The sequence below is a fragment of the Oncorhynchus tshawytscha genome, linkage group LG12 (assembly GCF_018296145.1).
Source record: "Oncorhynchus tshawytscha isolate Ot180627B linkage group LG12, Otsh_v2.0, whole genome shotgun sequence".
NCBI lineage: Eukaryota > Metazoa > Chordata > Actinopteri > Salmoniformes > Salmonidae > Oncorhynchus > Oncorhynchus tshawytscha.
In genome coordinates, this window is record NC_056440.1 from 40,053,394 (window position 1) to 40,076,063 (window position 22,670).

General features: G+C 44.2%; 1 protein-coding gene across 3 annotated transcripts in view; it reads left to right on the plus strand.

Annotated features, from left to right (window-relative positions):
* LOC112263273 (cytosolic carboxypeptidase 1-like) overlaps positions 1-22,670 on the plus strand; it is a 37,924-nt gene that overhangs the window by 2,282 nt on the left and 12,972 nt on the right. For all 3 annotated transcript variants that reach the window (XM_042330640.1, XM_042330642.1, XM_042330641.1), the window contains exons 3-14: positions 1,091-1,221; positions 11,993-12,060; positions 15,401-15,464; positions 15,854-16,000; positions 16,220-16,351; positions 18,628-18,721; positions 18,799-18,836; positions 19,064-19,272; positions 19,541-19,718; positions 20,882-20,976; positions 21,234-21,350; positions 21,891-22,570. In XM_042330640.1, coding sequence (XP_042186574.1) covers positions 1,091-1,221; positions 11,993-12,060; positions 15,401-15,464; positions 15,854-16,000; positions 16,220-16,351; positions 18,628-18,721; positions 18,799-18,836; positions 19,064-19,272; positions 19,541-19,718; positions 20,882-20,976; positions 21,234-21,350; positions 21,891-22,570 — 1,953 coding nt within the window. The remainder of the gene's footprint in view (positions 1-1,090; positions 1,222-11,992; positions 12,061-15,400; positions 15,465-15,853; positions 16,001-16,219; positions 16,352-18,627; positions 18,722-18,798; positions 18,837-19,063; positions 19,273-19,540; positions 19,719-20,881; positions 20,977-21,233; positions 21,351-21,890; positions 22,571-22,670) is intronic.

Below are 22,670 nucleotides of genomic sequence, written 5' to 3' on the forward strand. Positions count from 1 at the left end.
CTATAGCTAGCTAGCACTCAGTGTGTGTGCATTGAGTTTGTGCGAAAAAGGGTCAATACAGGGTCCTGTTGGATCCAGACTTGGTGTATTGGTACCACTTGCCGTGCGGTAGCAGAGCGTGCTGTATTGTCGGGGCCATTGCCAAGGCAACCAAAGACTTGTTTGCTACAACACCTTGCTTGTTTCAGCAAGGACAAACAAAGTTTCATCACATTTTTAAGAGTCCATTTTACCGCAGAAATGGACTCAACTGCACAAAGTCCGGCCATTCCATCTTCAGTCCGCTGTTTCGCAACAGCGAAAATAATAATTTCTTATTGGACGAGTCCAGGTACTCTCCACTTTCTGTCCTTTTTCTTCAATTTCTTCCTGATTCCTGGGTATATGTTAAATACACTTTTTTCAAACTGTTATGACTTTTATTTTATTTTCATGACATCCATAACTACACGGTTATGCAGTAATTGTGCCAGCCCCAGACCTAATATTTCAATGGCGTAGGCAGCTCAATTTATAGGCTAACTTTTGATAAACTCTGGGCTTGGTAGATTGTTTGACTTTCTTAGTGTGACTGTCTCTGCTGTTTAGTCTAGCTAATATGTCTGTGAGCATGTAAGTGCATGAAGGCGTGTGTGTGCATTTAGTCTTTTTGTGTTGTTTGAGCAGTATCTCACTCAGTTGCTCTTAGTGTATTTTGGTCTGTTTGTCTCTTTTTTTCCCTCTCTCCCTTGGTCTCTCACTGTCTTTATAAGGGCATATGAAAGACATTTGGTCTATTTCTACATTTAGATTCTCTCTCGCATGGCTGTGACCTTTGGCCTCACTGCCCCACATTAGCGTAATATAACCAGAGCATAGTTGTGTTCATTAGGGCGCACTATGGAAAATATTTTAAAATGTTTCACAACAGAAAGGGAAAATAAGCATTTCTTATTGGACAAGTCCAGGTAGTCGCTCTCTGTTTCTGTCCTTTTTTTCCCTCTGTCTGGTGCCTAATGATCACGACCCTGGAGACTATTTGCTTTATGAGAGCATGACCTGATGCCAAGGTATATGTTAAGTATTAAACCTCTTTGTCTCTCTCTCCCAGTGTTCCCAGTAACTCCAGGGTGCTAATGTTGTTGGGCCAGCTGGAGAGGCTGAACAGGGAGGCCATGCTGGCGGACGCTGAGATTGGCAGGCAGATCACTGCCAAAATCCTCCACCTCATCCAGACTCAGGGTGAGAAGAGTACTAAGCATATACTGGGTTACACAATGACCATATATTTGCTTGAACCATTCTGGAAAGGCCAATGGGAAAATAATAGCCTACAGTGCATTCGGAAAGTATTCAGACCCCTTGACTTTTTCCACATTTTGTTCCGTTACAGCCTTATTCTAAAATGGATTACACAGTGGTTTTTTTTACTCATCAATCTACACACAACACATAATGACAAAGCAAAAAAACATTTTTTAGAAATGTTTCCAAATGTATTAAAAATGAACAACTGTAATATTACATTTACATTAGTATTCAGACCCTTTACTCAGTACTTTGTTGAAGCAGCCTTTGGCAGCGATTACAGCCTCAAGTTTTCTTGGGTATGACGCTACAAGCTTGGCACAGCTATATTTGGGGGGTTTCTCCCATTCATCTCTACAGATCCTCTCAAGCTCTGTCAGGTTGGATGGGGATCGTCGCTGCACAGCTATTTTCAGGCCTCTCCAGAGATGTTTGATCAGTGTTCAAGTCTGAGGTCTGGCTGGGCCACTCAAGGACATTCAGAGACTTGTCCCAAAGCCACTCCTGCGTTGTCTTGGCTGTGTGCTTAGGGTCGTTGTACTGTTGGAAGGTGAACCTAACCCCCCAGTCTGAGGTCCTTTCTGTACTTTGCTCCGTTCATCTTTCCATCGATCCTGACTAGTACCAGTCCCTGCCGCTGAAAAACATCCCCACATCATGATGCTTCCCCCACCATTATTCACCATAGGGATGGTGCCAGGTTTCCTCCAGATGTGATGATTAAACTCTTTGGCCTGAATGCCAATCTTGGTTTCATCAGATCAGAGAATCTTGTTTCTCATGTTCTGAGAATCCTTTAGGTGCCTTTTGGCAAACTTAAAGTGGGCTGTCATATGCCTTTTACTGAGGAGTGGCTTCCATCTGGCCACTCTACCATAAAGGCCTGATTGGTGGAATGCTGCAGGAAAGTTATCCCATCTCCACAGAGGAATTCTGGAGCTCTGGCAGAGTGACCATCGGGTTCTGTGTCACCTCCCTGACCAAGGCCCTTCTCCCCCGATTGCTCAGTTTGGCCGGGCGGCCAGCTCTAGGAAGGGTCTTGGTGGTTCCAAACATCTTCCATTTAAGAATGAGGGAGGCCACTGTGTTCTTGGGGACCTTCAATGCTGCAGAAATGTTTTGGTACCCTTCCCCAGATCTGTGCCTCGACACAATCCTGTCTCGGAGCTCTACGGACAATTCCTTGGATCTCATGGCTTGGTTTTTGCTTTAACATGCACTATTAACTGTGGGACCTTTTATATAGTCAGGTTTGTATCTTTCCAAATCATGTCTAATCAATTGAATTTACCACAGGTGGACTCCAATCAAGTTGTAGAAACATCTCAACGATGATCAATGGAAACAGGATGCACCTGAGCTCAATTTGAATCTCATAGCAAAGGGTCTTAATACTTATGTAAATAAGGTATTTCTGTTTTTTATTTTTAATACATTGGCTAAAAATTCTAAAAACCTGTTTTTGCTTTGTCATTATTGGATATTGTGTGTGGATGAGAGGAACAAAATGTATTGCATAAAGTTTTTAGAATAAGGCTATAACGTAACAAGTTGTTGAAAATGATACTTTCCCAATGCACTGTATATTATAGCCAGCGTACTGTACATTATCCGTTAAACACTGAGAATCCAACAAGCGCCTGTGTCTTGTTAAAGCTGGCCTCTAATAAACTCTGGGTCAAGAAGACTATAATAAGCCGTGCATATTTTGCCAGTCTGCTCCGGTGGAATATCACAGCATCTTTCTTACATGCTGACCAGACCGGACACGTCGCGTGCGCAAGCGTCGCAAAGTAAATTTAGAAATCCATGTTATTCAATTATTGCACCCACACTGCTCGCGCGTGCCAACGAGCGTCTGCGATGCCAAGGGCTAAAATAGAAGTCGTTCCTATTTCTGACGCAGATCGAGCTGCAAGTCCTGCCTCTCCCATCTCCTCATTGGTTTATAGAAGCAGGTACCCACGTGCCATCTCCTCATTGGTTATACCCACGTGGGTGATTGAAAGACAAACTGTTTTGCCGGTTGTCTGGTAAAAGTGTAGATGCCAATCACCATATAAGTTCAAAGATGAAAAAGCCTGGAAGAAGGAGAGATGACTAGAAACGATTCGGTTGACCGTTTTATGTGTGGATTAATTGGTGGAGTAGAGGACCTTGTGCATTTCAGGTAAAATAACAACTCAATGTTTATATCCCAGGACAAATTAGCTAGCAACAGCAAGCTAGCTGAAAAGGACAAATTAGCTAGCAAGTTCAAGCTAACTAGCTAAATTGCCATACATGTTTAATGCTTTTCGACCTGTCCCCAAATTAATATAATTGGTTCAGAGTTTGTTTTGATATTTTAACCTGCGTGTCGTGATCGCTTTTGGTGTAGGGGGACAAAACAAATTTATGCACGATGGCGTGCGCACGCAGCCGGTTTGGGTTCTGGGTTACGCTGAATAATTGCTGGCAATACAGTCTTATCATAGCTGCACCCTATCACATCTGTATCACAGACATCTTACGCATGTCTTTGTTGAGGCACTTGTGTCTCTGCTCAACATCTCCAGGCTTCTCCACAAAGAATGTAAGAGTGGAGCTGCGCCACCTTGTGGACTGGCTGCGCCACTCATTTAAGGCCAGGCATCACACCCTAATAGGGTAGTTCTTTTGCTCTAGATTGCAGGATATGGCCTCCACCCTTCCCGCCATACTCAGCAGCACCGTCTTGTTTAAAAATCCTGTGGAGGACCCTGATCTCTACCCTCATATAGCATTGCCTTCTTTGTGGCTGCATTAATATTTCACCTGCACCAAACCTTTACCTCACCTGTACCGCCAAGCTCCAACAACTGCCTGTAACAACACTTCAACATTATTTGTATTCTTCTCCTGGCTGCACATCACCTCACACCCACTACAGTATTATCAAATCAAATTTATTTATATAGCCCTTCATACATCAGCTGATATCTCAAAGTGCTGTACAGAAACCCAGCCTAAAACCCCTAACAGCAAGCAATGCAGGTGTAGAAGCACGGTGGAAAAACTCCCTAGAAAGGCCAAAACCTAGGAAGAAACCTAGAGAGGAACCAGGCTATGTGGGGTAGCCAGTCCTCTTCTGGCTGTGCCGGGTGGAGATTATAACAGAACATGGCCAAGATGTTCAAATGTTCATAAATGACCAGCATGGTCGAATAATAATAAGGCAGAACAGTTGAAACTGGAGCAGCAGCACGGCCAGGTGGACTGAGGACAGCAAGGAGTCATCATGTCAGGTAGTCCTGAGGCATGGTCCTAGGGCTCAGGTCCTCCGAGAGAGAGAAAGAAAGAGAGAATTAGAGAGAGCATACTTAAATTCACACAGAACACCGGATAGGACAGGAGAAGTACTCCAGATATAACAAACTGACCCTAGCCCCCCGACACATAAACTACTGCAGCATAGCATAAATACTGGAGGCTGAGACAGGAGGGGTCAGGAGACACTGTGGCCCCATCCGAGGACACCCCCGGACAGGGCCAAACAGGAAGGATATAACCCCACCCACTTTGCCAAAGCACAGCCCCCACACCACTATAGGGATATCTTCAACCACCAACTTACCATCCTGAGACAAGGCTGAGTATAGCCCACAAAGATCTCTGCCACGGCACAACCCAAGGGGGGGGGCGCCAACCCAGACAGGATGACCACATCAGTGACTCAACCCACTCAGGTGACGCACCCCTCCCAGGGACAGTATGAGAGAGCCCCAGTAAGCCAGTGACTCAGACCCTGTAATAGGGTTAGAGGCAGAGAATCCCAGTGGAAAGAGGGGAACCGGCCAGGCAGAGACAGCAAGGGCGGTTCGTTGCTCCAGAGCCTTTCCTTTCACCTTCCCACTCCTGGGCCAGACTACACTCATTCATATGACCCACTGAAGAGATGAGTCTTCAGTAAAGACTTAAAGGTTGAGACCGAGTTTGCATCTCTGACATGGGTAGGCAGACCGTTCCATAAAAATTGAGCTCTATAGGAGAAAGCCCTGCCTCCAGCTGTTTGCTTAGAAATTCTAGGGACAATTTGGAGGCCTGCGTCTTGTGACCGTAGCGTACGTGTAGGTATGTACGGCAGGACCAAGTCAGAGAGAGAGGTAGGAGCAAGCCCATGTAATGCTTTGTAGGTTAGCAGTAAAACCTTGAAATCAGCCCTTGCTTTGACAGGAAGCCAGTGTAGGGAGGCTAGCACTGGAGTAATATGATCAAATTTGTTGGTTCTAGTCAGGATTCTAGCAGCCGTATTTAGCACTAACTGAAGTTTATTTAGTGCTTTATCCGGGTAGCCGGAAAGTAGAGCATTGCAGTAGTCTAACTGTCATTACTTTCAGTCTTATGCACACATGATTCACTCACTCACCCCTGTTATGCCAGCTGGCGCATATGGCAGCAGCGAAGACTGTCTTGGCCATCTTCTCCTCTGTTATGTACCCCAACTCTAAGGCTAATGTTGTTGGAGCTCTGTCCCTATGGGTTTCTGCCATGTTATGTTGGGCCTTCCTTCTGGAGACCAGTGGACAGCTCTTCTCTTGGAATGGGGTCTGTGTTCTTCCTTGAACGTGTCCAATCCAGCTCAAGCGGCATCTTAAGAGTATTGTGTCCGTAGCGTCCTGCAGACATGACGGCACGATTTTCTTGTTCTTTTAATTTACGGACAGCCATGGGCACACTCCAACACTCAGACATATTTTACAAACACAGTATTTGTGTTTAGTGAGTCTGCCAGATCAGAGGCAGTAGGGATGACAACGTGTTCTGTTGATGGTGCGTGAATTGGACCATAATGCTGTCCTGCCTGAGCATTCAAAATGTAACAAGTACTTTTGGGTGTCAGGGGAAATATATGGGAGTAAATGGTACATATTTTCTTTAGAAATGTAGCGGAGTAAAAGTAGTCAAAAATATAAATAGTAAGTACAGATACCCAAAAACTATCTAAAGGAAAGATTCACCCATTTTGAACGTTGTATTGTTTTTTGTGCATCTCTGACTGATGTTCTATTGATTGTTGGCATTTTCATGTGTATCTGAACTATTCACTTTTAAAGCAGGCAGAAATACAGCTGATATGATGACTTTTGCATCATACCGTTTCTGCCTGCTTGAACGGCACTAGCTCAGATGCACATGAAATTACCCCCGGGAATCGATAGAACATCGCTCAGAGATCCACAAAATAATGGGTGAGTCTTTCCTTTTTTAAGTAGAACTTCAAAGTATTTTTACTTCGATATGTTACACTACTGATTTACAATTCTGTGTGTATTGCGATTCTTTACTGCATTTTTATTGCGATTGCCTTGTTAAAAGTTCATTTGTGGAATTTCTTTCCTTAATGCGTTTGAGCCAATCAGTTGTGTTGTGACAAGGTAGGGGTGGTATACAGAAGATAGCTCTATTTGGTAAAAGACCAAGTCCATATTATGTCAAGAACAGCTCAAATAAGCAAAGAGAAATGACAGTCAATCATTACTGTAAGACATGAAGGTCAGTCAATGCGGAAAATTTCAAAAACGTTCCGTTTTAACGGTCAGGACATGTGTGGCTTCGTTCCCAGAACCAATGGGAAACCAAAAACGTACGTTCCCACAACTTCTAAGAAACCAAATGTGCTAGCTGGGCTGTCACTAAGTTCATTAGTCAGCAACGTGATACTGTGTGTTCAGACACATTTTTACATTTATTTTATGCTATTGAGATAACTGGCATAGTTAGATATTCAAATGTCAGAGAGACTCGCATGACACACTTCTGTTGTAGACACTCGCATACGCATCTGTTGTGATGACAAGGGTCAGTGGTGGACCCATGGTGCTAGGTTTGCTGCGCTAGAGCAAAGTCCACGGGAAGTTTGAAAATGGAAACAAGTGAACTGGACATCAACATTGATTGAAGAACACGTCAAGATCAGCATTCAGACACAAACATATTGGTTTGTCACGCCAAGCTTCAGATTGCTGATCTGAGCTAGGTAAGTAACTAACTTGGCTAGATCGTTCTTCGTTCTAAGCTCATAGCCTGTTAGCAAATCTTGACTTTTAGCTTTACACCAGTTTAAAATCATCACATTATACATTTGGTTGTTGCTAAAATAGGTTTTCACCCACAAACACAGCATGTTTTTATTATGGAAATCCAGTCTTCCAGAGAGGAAATGCTTTCTCAAAGCAGTGGTGCAGACTGAAATGTGAGCTATCTCTCGCTCTCTCTCTCCCTCCCTCTCTCTCGGTGGAACGTCCCTCTTGCAGGGATATCAACTCTATGGTACTCCTAAACCCTGCACTCACGGCACACTACAGCTCTAATCGGGCTCGGCCTCTGGCCACACCCTGTCACAGCCAGCCCCACTTGAGAGACATCCACACAGTCCTCATATACAGTCCCCAATAGGAGAGAGGGAGGAAGAAAATAATGACTGCTGCAGTATCAGACGCACGGAGCAAACAGGGCAACTGCCTCCTCTGTCTTTCTCGCCGCGCCTGGGCCTCGTGCTTGCTGTCTGTATAGGCGGGCACCTGGCTGGAACGCAGCCTGGTCTGCCCCGTCCATCTGTATGTCTGGGCTGCTTGAATGCGGAGTAGGTGGAGTGCGAGGGGAGGCTGGGTAGTGTAGTAACCTTCTAGGATTGGTCACACGTCCCAGTGCCTTAAGAGTGCAGGGGGAGGTGCTACGAGCTGTGTCCTGGTCGGGTGGTTGGGCTTGGGGGCGATTAGCATCAGTGTACTCCAGGCTGTATGGGGGGATCCTTGAAAAATCCTTGAAATCCTTGAAAAAGAAAATAGAGCCGCACTCTAGGAGCTCAGATGCAATAATTGAATAACCTAATAACCAGCGTTTTCACAGACAAGCTGTCTTCATCGGGGTATAATGACAAACACTGCAGGTCACTAGTTTATATAGTTTCAAAGGACACACACAGGTGTCCGTAATCATGGCCGGGTGTTCCTTGATATCATTGGCTAATTTACAGATCTAAATAGAAGACCGAAGGGAGCTAGAGTCTTTAAATTAAAGATCCAGGGAGGGTGACATGTTCGATGCCGATATAATGTAGGGACTAAATAGTGGTTTGCTTCCAAAAAGTGGGCCTCAACTGGTTATGTCGAGTTTTTGCACATATTTGTGCTACGATGCTCAGAGATTCGTACTTTTAATTCATGCTTTGTTTTACCCACAATTTCTTTTTAAATTAAATGAATAACTGCCTTCGTGGAGCGTGTGATAACACCTTTGATTGGGATTTGTTTCCCTGTATGGGAGTGTTTGAAGGATCTACATTTGTAAGTGCCATTGCATTGAGCATATCCATTTCACTTGTTGTTTCCATCCAGTATAGGCATAAATAGACGTTGCGCGTGGGTATTTTGGGGTGGTAAATCAGAGTTTGCTAATTGATCTCTGAATTTTCTGCCCCGCGAGAATACGACCAAAGGAGCTTCCGAAAACACATTACTGTCATCGGATCTTAGGATGTGAACAATTCCCTTAATTTGTTCCGAGCACTTTGAATAGCGGGTAGTAAGAACGCAAGAATGCTTATTTTTGCGAGACTGTCCTTGACTGTTGATTTTTGTCTCCCCACACCAGACGCGCTCAGAACACGCAGGTTGAAACTCTGAACCAATTATATTAATTTGAGGACAGGTCGAAAAGCATGAAACATTTATGGCATTTATTGCTGTTGCTAGCTAATTTGTCCTGGGATATATACATTGGGTTGTTATTTTACCTGAAATGCACAAGGTCCTCTATTCCAACAATTAATCCACAGATAAAACGGTCAACCGAGTTTGTTTCTATTAATCTCTCCTCCTTCAGGCTTCTTCTTCTTTGGACTTTATATAGCAGTTGGCAACCAACTTTAAGGTGCATTAGCACAACCGACTGGACTGGAGGGGGAACCTCTGTTCATCTTTCAATCACTCACGTGGGTATTATGTTCCTAAAAACCAATAAGCAGATGGGAGAGGCAGGACTTGCAGTCCGTTGAGCTTCACAAATAGAACCAATTTAGAACCAAATAGAACCAATTATTTTAGCGCCTGGCCATGCAGATGCTCGCGAGCAGTGTGGGTGCAATGATTGAATAACATGTATGTCTGGTCAGCATGTTAGGGTCAGGTTGCAGAAGAAAATGGTCCATGGCTTCAACACCGCCCTCGTGAGGAACATTTGTGTATAACGACTCAACATCAAAAGTAACTAACAAAGTATTCTCAGGGAGAGGATCAAGAGATTCAATATTAGAGACCATACTGCTGCTGTCTTTTACAAAGGACGGGCGCTGTTCTGCGAGTGATCTAATAAGAGTCAACGAAAGTCGATAAAGGGGCCGTTACTCCATCAATGCCCACTACAATAGGGCGCCCAGGAGGTTTTGTAACATTCTTGTGTAATTTCGGCAAAGTATAGAAAGTGACAATTTTAGGGTGTTGAATAGCCAAAAAGTATATTTTTGGGGGGGTGATTTCACCAGAACTTAAATACCCACCTAGGATAGTAAAGATGGTGTTCTGAAATTGGGAAGTGGGGTCACTTCTGAGTTTCATTAAAAAAAAGTATTGTCAAGCTGACACTCATTTACATACTGGAGGACGAGTACTACTGTACTGCAGTGCCATGCAGCAACTGTAGTGCAGATCTACTACAGGTAGCTAGCTACTTTGAGCAGTTTGTGAAGTTACTGTCTAAAGGAACAAAGGTTTCTCTGGACTCTGTATATCTCGTACTGGCAAAACTAAAACCACTACTCTACAAATCAAATAAAGTTGCCAAAAGTTGAACTGGTTTCTGAAGACAATGTTTACGGTTCACCTTAAAAGTAAATAAATAGTGTAAAGCCCACTGTATTCTATTTTGCTTTAGAATAATACCTCATTAACCAATAAAAACCCTTGTATTGGGTAGTGCTTGTGTAGGTAACACAACATAGGTACCATAATACTGGGTAGTTGTTGCCCTTAAACACAGGCCCGCGAGCAACTGCGGCCACTCATGAGTTCAGATTTTGAACACCGCAGTATGCCAGTGGAAGGGAGGACAGTAGCAGGTGACCCAACTGTGGTTTGAGACTACTCTGTGCCATTGTAGCAATTCAGTTGCAGTCATTCCGTTACCGATTTTTTTTTGTGTTTTTTTTGTTGACATTCTGTTACGGAATGACACGTTTTAAAAGACTTAAATCATAAACTAAATTGTTATCAGTAAAAACAATTACATTATTGGTAGGTCTACCTTGTTACTTCTGTGAACTTTCATTATCCTCCCTCATGAATGAGAGAAATGTGAAAATATCTTCAATTTAAGTGTTTTTGTAACAGAATGGCAAGACAATACTTTTTAAACTTACAGAAGGCATATGACTTCTGCAACATTCAATGTAAATGTTGATATTAGTTAGCAAGGATCTTAACTTCAGCTTGATTGTGTTTTGATTGTGTTTTGAATACCTTTTCTGGTAGATGTTTTCTAAGAGCCCCTTTTCCGTCTGCTTGACCAGAAATCAAAGCAGTTGCTTATTCCAAATTTTAGGATGAAAAATGGTTGAAAAAATGTATATATTCCTTAATTTCTCAAACATATAGACTCTTAGCTTTCATTTCACACCAAATTTGACAGGCCTATAAATGTTAAACACATTCCATTTCCATATTCCCATTCATCCCGGTGTTCATTAGGTCTCCTCAATCAAACACTCCATCAAACCTCTACTGGCCTGGGTGGTGTGGCTAGCATCCACACCAGCAATATGTCTCTATTTCATGGGATACGAGCTGCCCTGGGTGCTGCTGACTTGAGTTATATTTTGTTTGCTTTCCTGGACTTTGTTATTTCTGTTAGTTTCTACTAGGGCCCTCAAACTCAACTCTGGCCCTCTCAGCGAGTTCCACTGCATGTTTTTGTTGTCCCCCTCTCATCAGGAACCGATTTAGACCTAGGGACACCAGGTGGGTGCAATTAACGACAAGGTAAAACAAAAAAACAGCAGGCTCCGGACCTCGTCGAGTTGGTGTTTGAGTTTGCTCTATGTTGGTTTTTAGTCCTCTTTTTGTGCGCGTGTGTAAGAGCGACAGATTGATGTGGTAATTTTCTGTGATGGGCAAGTCCCCTTGGTGTTTTTACTAATTGTTGAGGTGCTGTCGCGTGAAGTTTGCGGGGTTTTTGTGTCCATCCATGTGGTAAAGACTGTTTCAGAGAGAACCTGTGGCAGGCAGTGGCGTATTTTTGACTTCAACGTATCATACGGTAGGAACATTTAGCCTCTTTCTAATAATTGTGAAATATATCCGCCCTGTCCCTCCTGTAAATTACGCCCCTGAGGAAAACACTAAAAGGAGAGAAACGAGGGGTAGTAATGGGGGTTGGGGTCAGACTGAGAGAGGGGCAGAGCCCTCTCTCAAAGAGAGGAGTATGTTTCACTCTTCTACAGCAGCAGCAAATGGATTTCACAATTTCTGTAAATGGACATGTTTAATGTACTGTACATGCTATTTATATTTGCTTATACAGTTTTCACTTTAAAATCAGGAATTCTGCTATTTGGTTAAGAAATGGCATGGTAAAAATGACAACAATATAACTAGGCTAGTCATTACTATAGTAGCCTATTAACAGTAGCCTATTAACACTAACACGGCGAAGGGAAACGTAATGTAACTTAAGTCCCTCTGTGTTTCAGAGAAGACACGGAAGGAGATCATGTCCAAGGGCTCCAGTGGCATGGAGGTCATCCTGGCAACCTTAGAGGTGAGTTCACATCCCGTTCCACTATGGTGTTTAATATAGTCCCAGAAATCGAGCACACATGTCGCTTGGGTTGCGTTTGCACAGGCAGCCTAATTCTGAACTGTTGGTCTTTTGACCAATCAGATTAGCTCTTTTGCCAATAATTAGGCAAAACATCAGAATTGGGCTGCCTGTTTTTAATTTTTAATTTTATAACGCCACATTCTGCTACTGTACAATACCCCAACATCATAAGCAGAGGGCATAAGGAGACCAACACATTAATGAAAAGGAATATCGCTGAGTAGTCATTTCTCACTATCGTGCCGACCCAAACCAAACTGAGCTGGCTCTGATATTTTTAGCAGGGTTCCAGCAACTGTGGTGGATGTGTAACCGGGCTGGAACAGTACGGTACGCTCGGCTCTGCTCGGCTCAGTAGTGTGAAAAGGGTACAGCTCACTTATAACAAGGACTATCAACGTCATGGTGTCCTAAAAGTATTGGAAATAATAGTCCTCACCGAGATGCAGTCTACATGGCACACACTTGGTTTCGGCAATGGCTTTTATATCTCGCCATCTAGTTATTCTCCCCATGTACTTATAAATCATTTGATGACAGATCAATCGCTTGCCTCGAAGCGAGCATAGAAGGCATTTAGCTTGTCTGGTAGGCTCGTGTCACTGGGCAGCTCGTGGCTGGGTTTCCCCTTTGTAATCCGTGATAGTTTGCAAGCCCTGCCAAATCCGACGAGCTTCAGAGCCGGTGTAGTAGCATTCGATCTTAGCCCTGTATTGACGCTAGTTCCTGTTTGATTGTTCGTCCGAGGGCGTAGGGTGATTTCTTATAAGCGTCCGGGTTAGTGTCCTGCTCCTTGAAAGCTCTAGTCTTTAGCTCAATGCAGATGTTGCCTGTAATCCAGTGGTCACCAACCTTTTCTGAGTCAAGATCACTTTCTGAGTCAAAAAGCAGACCGAGGGCTTAAACGGGGCTTACAAAAACGTAAGCCTATGCAACATTAACCAATTAAAAACACTTTTGTAGCAATGAGGTTTGTGCAGTAGGTTGTAAGCCCAATACATTATTACTGCATATTGCTGCATATACTTGAATTGCCCTGCCAATGTTGTTCTTCTCAGACCATTTTGAAATAAAATGTCTACATTTTAGGTATATGACCACACTGGTAATATAGAATTTGTTGTATTACTTGTGAGGAACAGCTGAGTGAGCATTTATTTTTATTTTTTACTGGACTGGTAGCCTGCATCTGATGTTCAGTCTGAGGGGAGGGAGGGAGCGTCGGTGAGGCTGCCTCTTACCCGACTCTGGTTGTACCGTGAGTGGAGGGATAACACGCATGGCTTAAAAAAGTGTTGACAGTGCTGAATAACAACTTAAACATGACCTTGCTCATAAAAACAGCAGCTTTTTGCTGATTCGTTGAGTCTCTCTCTAGTCATCGTTTTACATTTTTTTTGCAATCTTATATTATCAACTCTTGTGTTTGAGGCTTCTTTTCACAGACTATGGCGTGAGGAAACCGTGCAGACACATTGATCTGAGCAATCTGATTGGCCAGCGGTAGGCCTATAAGTGCACTTGATTTGCTCTCTGGGCCTGTCAGGTAGCCAGAGTTCTACCTTCAAAATGGGAACACTTTGCCTTCCCGGCGCTAGGGCTGCTGAATCAAGTGCACCTACCACCAACAGCGCAAATCAAATAAAAACATTTGGAACGCAAGGCTTTCTCTTTTTTTTTTTTTTTTTTTTTTTACAGAAATGTTTGGTGATCAACTAGGAATGCCTTGGAGATCAACCAGTCGATCGCGATTGACCGGTTGGTGTCCACAGCTGTACTCCATTGGTTCTGGTTGGGATATGTACGTACGGTCACTGTGGGGACGTCGTCGATGCATGCACTTATTAATGAAGCCGATGACTGATGTAGTAAACTCCTCAATGCCGTCGGATGAATCCCGGAACGTTTTCCAGTCGTGTTGGCAAAACAGTCCTGTAGCTTAGCATGCGCTTCATAGGACCACTTCTGAAATGAGCGTGTCACTGATACTTCCTGTTTTGATTTTCTGCTTATAAGCAGAAATCCGGAAGATGAAGTTATGGTCAGATTTTCCTAATGGATGGCGAGGGAGAGCTTTGTATGCATCTCTGTGTGTGGAGTAAAGGTGATCTGGATTTTTTTCCCCCTCTAGTTGCACAGGTGACATGCTGGTAGAAATTTGGTCAAACGGATTTCAGTTTTTCCTGCCTGAAAATCTATGTGCATGAATGGCTGTTTGTTTTTTTCTTAGGGTTGCAGAAAAGGGAAAATTACTGGTAACTTTCAAAGTTTACCAGTATACCAGAATTATGGTAACTTTTGAGGATTTTATGGAATTTATCACATGACATATAGTGGCCTTTTTGGGTACTTCACATTGTCATGTGTCTGTAATTCTCTGGCCCTCTGTGTGGCCCTATCACATGTAAAATATATATACAATAAAAAATAGAATGACAAAGCTCTAAAGCATAATCCTAAATATAACCCATCTATTTAGTGTTTATAATGATGGTTTCGGCATGAAATATTATTTCTATTTTTACACCCTTTCATTTATTTTATATGTATTTGTTGTTAGAGGGTTTCCCAAAAACACATCTTAGTTTTTGCCTCACAGCCGATTCAAATTATCAACTAATATTCAAGCTTTGATAATTTGAATCAGCTGTGTAGTGTTAGGGCAAAAAACAAAATGTGCACTCCTTGGGCTCCCCAGGACCGAGTTGGGGAAACACTGTTGTAATTGCTTTGCCACCAAACTGGGGACAGTTATCAAAAAATAAAATAGATGGAAGATTTGCAGCGTTAATAAGAAATAATGCCATTGTTGATTAGATGTTTGTTTTTTTCATTAACAAGGTTATTTTCTCTAAAACTATATGGTCTGTTCACTAGAAACTCATGGACAATATGGACACATATATAAAGAAAATATACTTTAATAACTTTTTAAAAAATGTAATCATATAAAGTATAAATTACCAAAGTTACCATAGATTACCTGTGGTCCTCTGTAGCTCAGTTGGTAGAGCATTGCGCTTGCAATGCCAGGATTGTAGATTCGATTCCTGGGACCACCCGTATGTAAAATGTATGAACTTATGACTGTATGTCGCTTTGGATAAAATCACATGTTAAATGGCATATATTATTATTATAATGACCAAAATTACCAATGTTACCGGTAGTTTAACAGCCCTAGTCTGTCTATGTGCACACATGTACGAATGTGTTTGTCATTGCTCACATGTTATTTTGTGTTGGTAATACCCAGCATGCTCTCTGTTTTTGATAGAACACACAGGATCTGCAAACTATCCTGAACATTCTGTACATTCTGAATGAGCTGTTAACTGTGGGTAAGTGGTAACCGCTCTTTAACTGCATAATGGGAACTAACAGTTTCCTGTTTGACAGTGTCTTGCTCTCTGATTTGATGAGTGTCAGATTGTCTTGGGTGGAAACAGTGCTTTGATTGGGTAGATGGTGTGACTGAAGTGGTGCTTTGTTAGGCTGTGTTTAAACAGGCTGCCCAATTCTGATATTTTTCGACCAATCGGATCAGCTCTGAAAAAGATCTGATGTGAAAAGATCAAATGTGATTGGTCAGAAGACAAATTAGTGGAATAAAATATCAGAATTGGGCTGCCAGTGTAAAACTGTGGCGATTGATTGACTTGTGGAAACTGAGATGGTTATTTGTACATTTGTGGAAGCTATGTTAATGATAGGTGTGTGTGTGTCCCAGGTGGGGGGCGCAGGGTTGGTGTGTTTGTGTCCAAGGGTGGCACAGGCATCCTGCTGCAGCTGGTCCTCAGTGGCAGTAAAGAGTCTCCCCCCAGCGAGGAGCTCATGCTGCAGCTCCACTCACTCCTGGCCAAGGTTGGACCAAAAGGTACTATATATATATATATATATATATATATATATATATATATATATATATATATATATATATATATATATATATATATATATATATATACTGTATGGGTACTCTACCGCTGTAACAAGAGCCCTAACATAGTCATTCAAACTTCTACCGTAAACCATGATCCCTACCACAAACAGACAAATTCTCGCATTCACACTCCCTCTGTCTCTCTTTCTCCAGACAGGAAGTTTGGTGTGAAAGCCCGTCTGAACGGAGCTCTGAACGTCACTGTGAACCTGCTCAAACAGAACCTGCAGAACCACAAGCTGCTGCTGCCCTGCTTGCAGGTTCTACGGGTCTACTCCTCCAACTGTAAGTGTCCACATACTTTTGGTCATGTAGTGTGTGTGTGTGTGTATTTCCTTTTTATTTATAAAGTTTATATATATATATATACTGCTAAAAAAAATAAGGGGAACACTTAAACAACACAATGTAACTCCAAGTCAATCACACTTCTGTGAAATCAAACTGTCCACTTAGGAAGCAACACTGATTGACAATAAATTTCACATGCTGTTGTGCAAATGGAATAGACAACAGGTGGAAATTATAGGCAATTAGCAAGACACCCCAATAAAGGAGTGGTTCTGCAGGTGGTGACCACAGACCACTTCTCAGTTCCTATGCTTCTTGGCTGATGTTTTGGTCACTTTTGAATGCTGGCGGTGCTTTCACTCTAGTGGTAGCATGAGACGGAGTCTACAACCCATCATCAACATCAATGCGAGCTGTGGCAAGAAGGTTTGCTGTGTCTGTCAGTGTAGTGTCCAGAGCATGGAGGCGCTACCAGGAGACAGGCCAGTACATCAGAAGACGTGGAGGAGGCCGTAGGAGGGCAACAACCCAGCAGCAGGACCGCTACCTCCGCCTTTGTGCAAGGAGGAGCAGGAGGAGCACTGCCAGAGCCCTGAAAAATGACCTCCAGCAGGCCACAAATGTGCATGTGTCTGCTCAAACGGTCAGAAACAGACTCCATGAGGGTGGTATGAGGGCCCGACGTCCACAGGTGGGGGTTGTGCTTACAGCCCAACACCGTGCAGGTTGTTTGGCATTTGCCAGAGAACACCAAGATTGGCAAATTCGCCACTAGCGCCCTGTGCTCTTCACAGATGAAAGCAGGTTCACGCTGAGCACGTGACAGACATGACAGAGTCTGGAGACGCCGTGGAGAACGTTCTGCTGCCTGCAACATCCTCCAGCATGACCGGTTTGGCGGTGGGTCAGTCATGGTGTAGGGTGGCATTTCCATGTGTTCGCCAGAGGTAGCCTGACTGCCATTAGGTACTGAGATGAGATCCTCAGACCCCTTGTGAGACCATATGCTGGTGCGGCTGGCCCTGGGTTCCTCCTCATGCAAGACGATGCTAGACCTCATGTGGCTGGAGTGTGTCAGCAGTTCCTGCAAGAGGAAGGCATTGATGCTATGGACTGGCCCGCCCGTTCCCCAGACCTGAATCCAATTGAGCACATCTGGGACATCATGTCTCGCTCCGTTGCACCACCGACTGTCCAGGAGTTGGCGGATGCTTTAGTCCAGGTCTGGGAGGAGATCCCTCAGGAGACCATCCGCCACCTCATCAGGAGCATGCCCAGGCGTTGTAGGGAGGTCATACAGGCACGTGGAGGCCACACACACTACTGAGCCTCATTTTGACTTGTTTTAAGGACATTACATCAAAGTTGGATCAGCCTGTAGTGTGGTTTTCCACTTTTTAATTTTGAGTGTGACTCCAAATCCAGACCTCCATGGGTTGATAAATTTGATTTCCATTGATCATTTTTGTGTGATTTTGTTCTCAGCACATTCAACTATGTAAAGTAAAAAGTATTTAATAAGAATATTTCATTAATTCAGATCTAGGATGTGTTATTTTAGTGTTCCCTTTATTTATATATATATATATATATAATGTGTTGCTCTAGATTGTAGGAAATGGCAGTTACAGGTGTTCAAAAAACACACACAAAAAATACCAAAGGGGGTCTCTGCCCCCCGGCTGTACTCAGCAGCACAAACTTTTTAAAAGAGGGAGACCCCTGAGGAGACCCCTGATCAGAACCATACATTTGACAGACAGTTATTAACCTAATGTACTGTTGTCATAGGCAGGGTTCTCCAGAAAGAATGTAAGAGAGGCGCTGTGCTGCCTTGTGGACTGGCTGCACCACTATATATACACACAGAGTTTACAAAAACATGAAGAGAAGTGTAGATGGGGAGGAGACCGGTTAAAGAAGGATTTTTAAGCCTTGAGACAATTGAGACATTGATTGTGTAGGTGCACCATTCCAGAGGGTGAATGAGCAACTCAAAAATTGGATGGTGTTCCTAATTTCTGTATATATATATATATATATATATATATATATATAGATAAAAAAAAGAGGCAATCTTAGGCACTAGATTGCAGGAAATGTCAGTTATAGGTGTTAATAAACGCAACAATCTCTAAATCTAAAGGGGGGGCACTGCTTATTGTTGCCATAGGAACCATAAATCTGACTGACAGTTACTAACCTACTGTAGCCAACTCCTATATGGTGTTATTGTGGAGGGCACTGAGGTTCAGTTTGTTTGTCTTCAGCTGTGAATGCTGTGTCCCTGGGGAAGAATGGAGTGCTGGAGCTCATGTTCAAAATCATCGGACCCTACAGCAAAAAGAACACCAGTCTGCTGAAGTAAGTGTGTGTGTGTGTGTGTGTGTGGGGTGTGGCTGTTTTTTGACCCCTTTCTCTGGATGTCTTTTACTTAACAGAGTATCCCTGGACACACTGGGGGCCTTGCTCAAATCAAGTAAGTACTTTTTTTTCGCCCTCTCTCTGCAGTGTCTAAGGACAATGTTGTGGTTTTTCAGTAACAGTGCTATTGTCTGTGCCGATTACCAACCAGTGTGTCCTTCCCTCCCTCCCCCGCTCGCTCTCTCACTCTATCCACCCCTTTATCCTTCCCTTCCTCTCTCCATCACCCTCCCAATCCCTCTTTCTCCCTCCTCTCCGTCCATCCAACCCTCTCTCCCTCAGAGACAAATGCCCGGCGGGCGGTAGACCGGGCCCATGTGCCCGTCCTGCTGTACATCTACCAGGACTGGCACCGCAATGACACGCGCCACCGCCACATGTTGATCCGCAAGGGCGTCCTGGGCTGCCTGAAGAACATCACCAACATCAAGCTGGGCCGCAAGGCCTTCATCGACGCAGACGGGATGAGGATCCTCTACAACACCTCTACTGTGAGTACGGTGACAAAACTCCCAAAAAGTAGTGCCGGAGTCTGGTGTAGCAGTCTAAGTTCGCAACATACTCCTGGCGACGGGGGTTCGAGCCCCTTCTCGCCCCCCCCCCTCTCTGTCTATGCACCTAGACTTAATCCCAACTCTCTCCTCACAACACCCTCACCCCGAGTCTCACCTTTTTCATTACACCAACACTGATGGTAAATTATGAATCTGATGACGGTGTGGATGACGATCAGTAGTAATGATGGTGATGTGTTGTTAGGAGTGCCTTCCAGTTAGGACTCTGGACCCTCTGATCAACACCTCCAGCCTTATCATGAGGAAGTGCTTCCCCAAGAACCGCCTCCCTCTGCCCACCATCAAGAGTGTCTTCCACCACCAGCTGCCTCACGTACCGGCAGGAGGGCCCGTCGCTCAGCTCTACAACCAGCCCCTGGGGGGTGAGGCTCACACGCATACTATACTCACAATGCTTGCGAGCCACTTAGATCACCCCAATGGTCACTGCACACAGTTTACTCACACGCTCCACCACAGATGTCCCTTTCAGGAAGACCCATATACCAGTTCTACACCAAAGCCCCCATAGGGTAAGACTTGTCACAATAAGTAGTAGCCTAACCGCTACGGAGTCACACTCCTCAGTCTAGTATAACACTACTAACACAGTAGAATACAGTCTCCTCTAACATTAAGGAACTCTTAACTCAAGAACTTTCACTCTTACTGACTGTTGTTCATTGATGTCACCTCACTCTTTAAGCCATGTGTCCGGCTGCCCAATCAAGATGCCAGATGTTCTCTATCTCTCTCCTCATCTCATTTCTGTCTGCTTATTCTCACAGTTGCCTGCAGGGTCGTTCCACCTCAAAAAGCACAAGAAAGAGGATTTTGTCACACTGTATACTGGCCTTTGTGGTGGGAGTGGTGTGTGAAGGATCCATGGGTGACTTTTGACATTTTTGGGGGGGCGGTTCCTCATGTTTTGCTCATTGGTCGGAGGAAGTTTGGTCCAGATAGTTTTATAGGTTACTATATTTATTGAATCCTGTAAATTAAAAGGGCTAATTTGGGTGCAGTCAATTAGCTTCATTTCTCAGAGATCAAATTATATTTCAACAAAATAATGTTGCAGGAATGTTTATCTTATATGTTGCTGTGGAAACCATTTCAGAACAATCTGAAATGGTGGGGAGGGGGGCAAGGCTTGCTGAAATGATATGGAACGACACTGCAATCACCTCTCCTCTCATCTAGTGCACAATCCAACCAACCAATCTTGGCTGAGTTTTGCTAAAATCAGATCATATTTAGCAGCATTGGGATCATTTACCATTGGATTTAAGATTATTTTAGTGTTAAAGATAAAAAATAAAATAAATTGTTTCTATTTTTTGGAAACTCTCCCTAGACCCTGTAACCAGTCCGGTTACGCCTTGATCTTGTAAACTGAAATTATAATTCCAATTTCAATTGTCCTCAATGCTTCTCTGAGAAGAATGTCAGTTTACTTCCTGGATTCATTGAATCCCAGATTTACTGAATACTGAATAGAACTGGAATTGAGCCCAATCTTGCCTTTGTCCCTGTGTGTGGTTGCCAGTGGATGACGTGGTGGACGAGAGCGACGATAACGATGACGTTGAGACTGAGAACGACACAGAGAACGAGGAGGAGGATAAGGACCACCACGCCAGGGTACAGGAACCACGACCTCAGCCTTTTTCATTTAAACCACACCTTGTTTGACTGACCGCAAAATGACCACAGGACAGGTGACACTGCAGTGACCAGACCAACAGTGTGACCGCAACCACTACTGACCACCACCACAGTTGCTCCCTGTCCACCTTCTCTCTGAAGTTAGAGTGAAAACATTTGAATACACTTTTTTTCCCCACTGGGATCCAGCTCCTGCTTATTTAGGTGTCTGATGACGTGTTCTCCCCTTGCAGAATGACGACATAGAAACGGACATCAATAAACTGCGACCCAAAGAGACCCATAGCAGGCCGTTTGAGGAGCTGAAGATCTATGAGAGATTCTTTCTGGAGCTGTCCGAGGATTTCCAGGTAATGCAGGACAGACACCCTTTTGTGTCTTTAGTTGAATCTTCAACATCAAAAAATCTGATCAATATTGTAACATTCCATTTTAAAACCAGTGATTCCCCTATATTCATTGCCGCCAATCCAAAATATATTATTTAAAATATATATATATATATATATACAGTACCAGTCCAAAGTTTGGACACACCTACTCATTCCAGGTTTTTTATTTCTTTTTTTTACTGTTTTCTACGTTGTAAAATAATAGTTTGTTTGAGTCACTCAGGCATAAGCCATGTCAAAAAGTGTAGAATTGCAGGAAATTATCTTTAAAACAGCAGAATATTGTCTGCGGCCAAGACGATGTTCTCAAAAATGTTCACCATTGGCCAAGCCCACTACCACGCCTCCCCATGCTAACTTTGCCACCGCTGCTGAAAAAACCCTAGAGGAAACACTGTAAAACATACAGATGTGTGTTTTTCATGAGGGGACCACAATGGTAAGTGGTCAGAAAGTTGCCTGTCGTCCTAAAGTTCAATCTCCTTTGTGTGTCTGCAGAGATTTAACTTTGATAACCCAAAGAGCGGTGTGACGGCCACGCCGGCAGCTCCAAAGTCTCAACGCCCCATCATCGTTCCCACCGCCCAGGCCTTGCCCCCGAAATACCCAACTGCTGCCCCCCTCCAGGAGGAGTGCCACCTGGCCAAAGGTGAACAACCCCACCCTGAAGCATCTCCTCTGGCCCCAGCCCCCACCCCGGCCCCAGTCCATACCCTGGACACCATCAATATCACCAAGGACCACGATGGCTGCTGTGACCACAGCCAAGTCCGACCACAGCCAGTGCTAGAGCAGGAGCTTGTGCAGGGGATGGAGCGGGTGGCCCTGGAGGGGACTGGGCCTCAGGGCGGGGCAGGGGGTGGAGGAGGAGGGGTCAACAGGCACTATAGACAACCTCCCCTGCTGGCTGGGGGTGTGGCTGCCCAGCAAGGGGGCGGGGCAGAAGAGACGTTAGCAGAGGAATGGGCAGAGGAGGAGGAGGGAGGCGAGGGGGCGGTGCTGGAGGTGCCGGACACGGCGTTGCTCCTGCCGCTCCACGACCCTGACCTGTACGTGGAGATGGTGAAGAGCACACGCTCTGTGCCACAGTACTCAGAGGTGGCCTACCCAGACTACTTTGGCCACGTTGCGCCCACCTTCCGAGAACACATCCTGGAGAGGGTCTATGGCGTGCAGAGGTGAGACCCCTAGACGCTGATCTAGGTACGACAGCAGTGTGTCTCTTTTGCACTCCCTCTCCCCCTTGTTTGAGATTAAGAGAACTGGACCAGTAGCTGG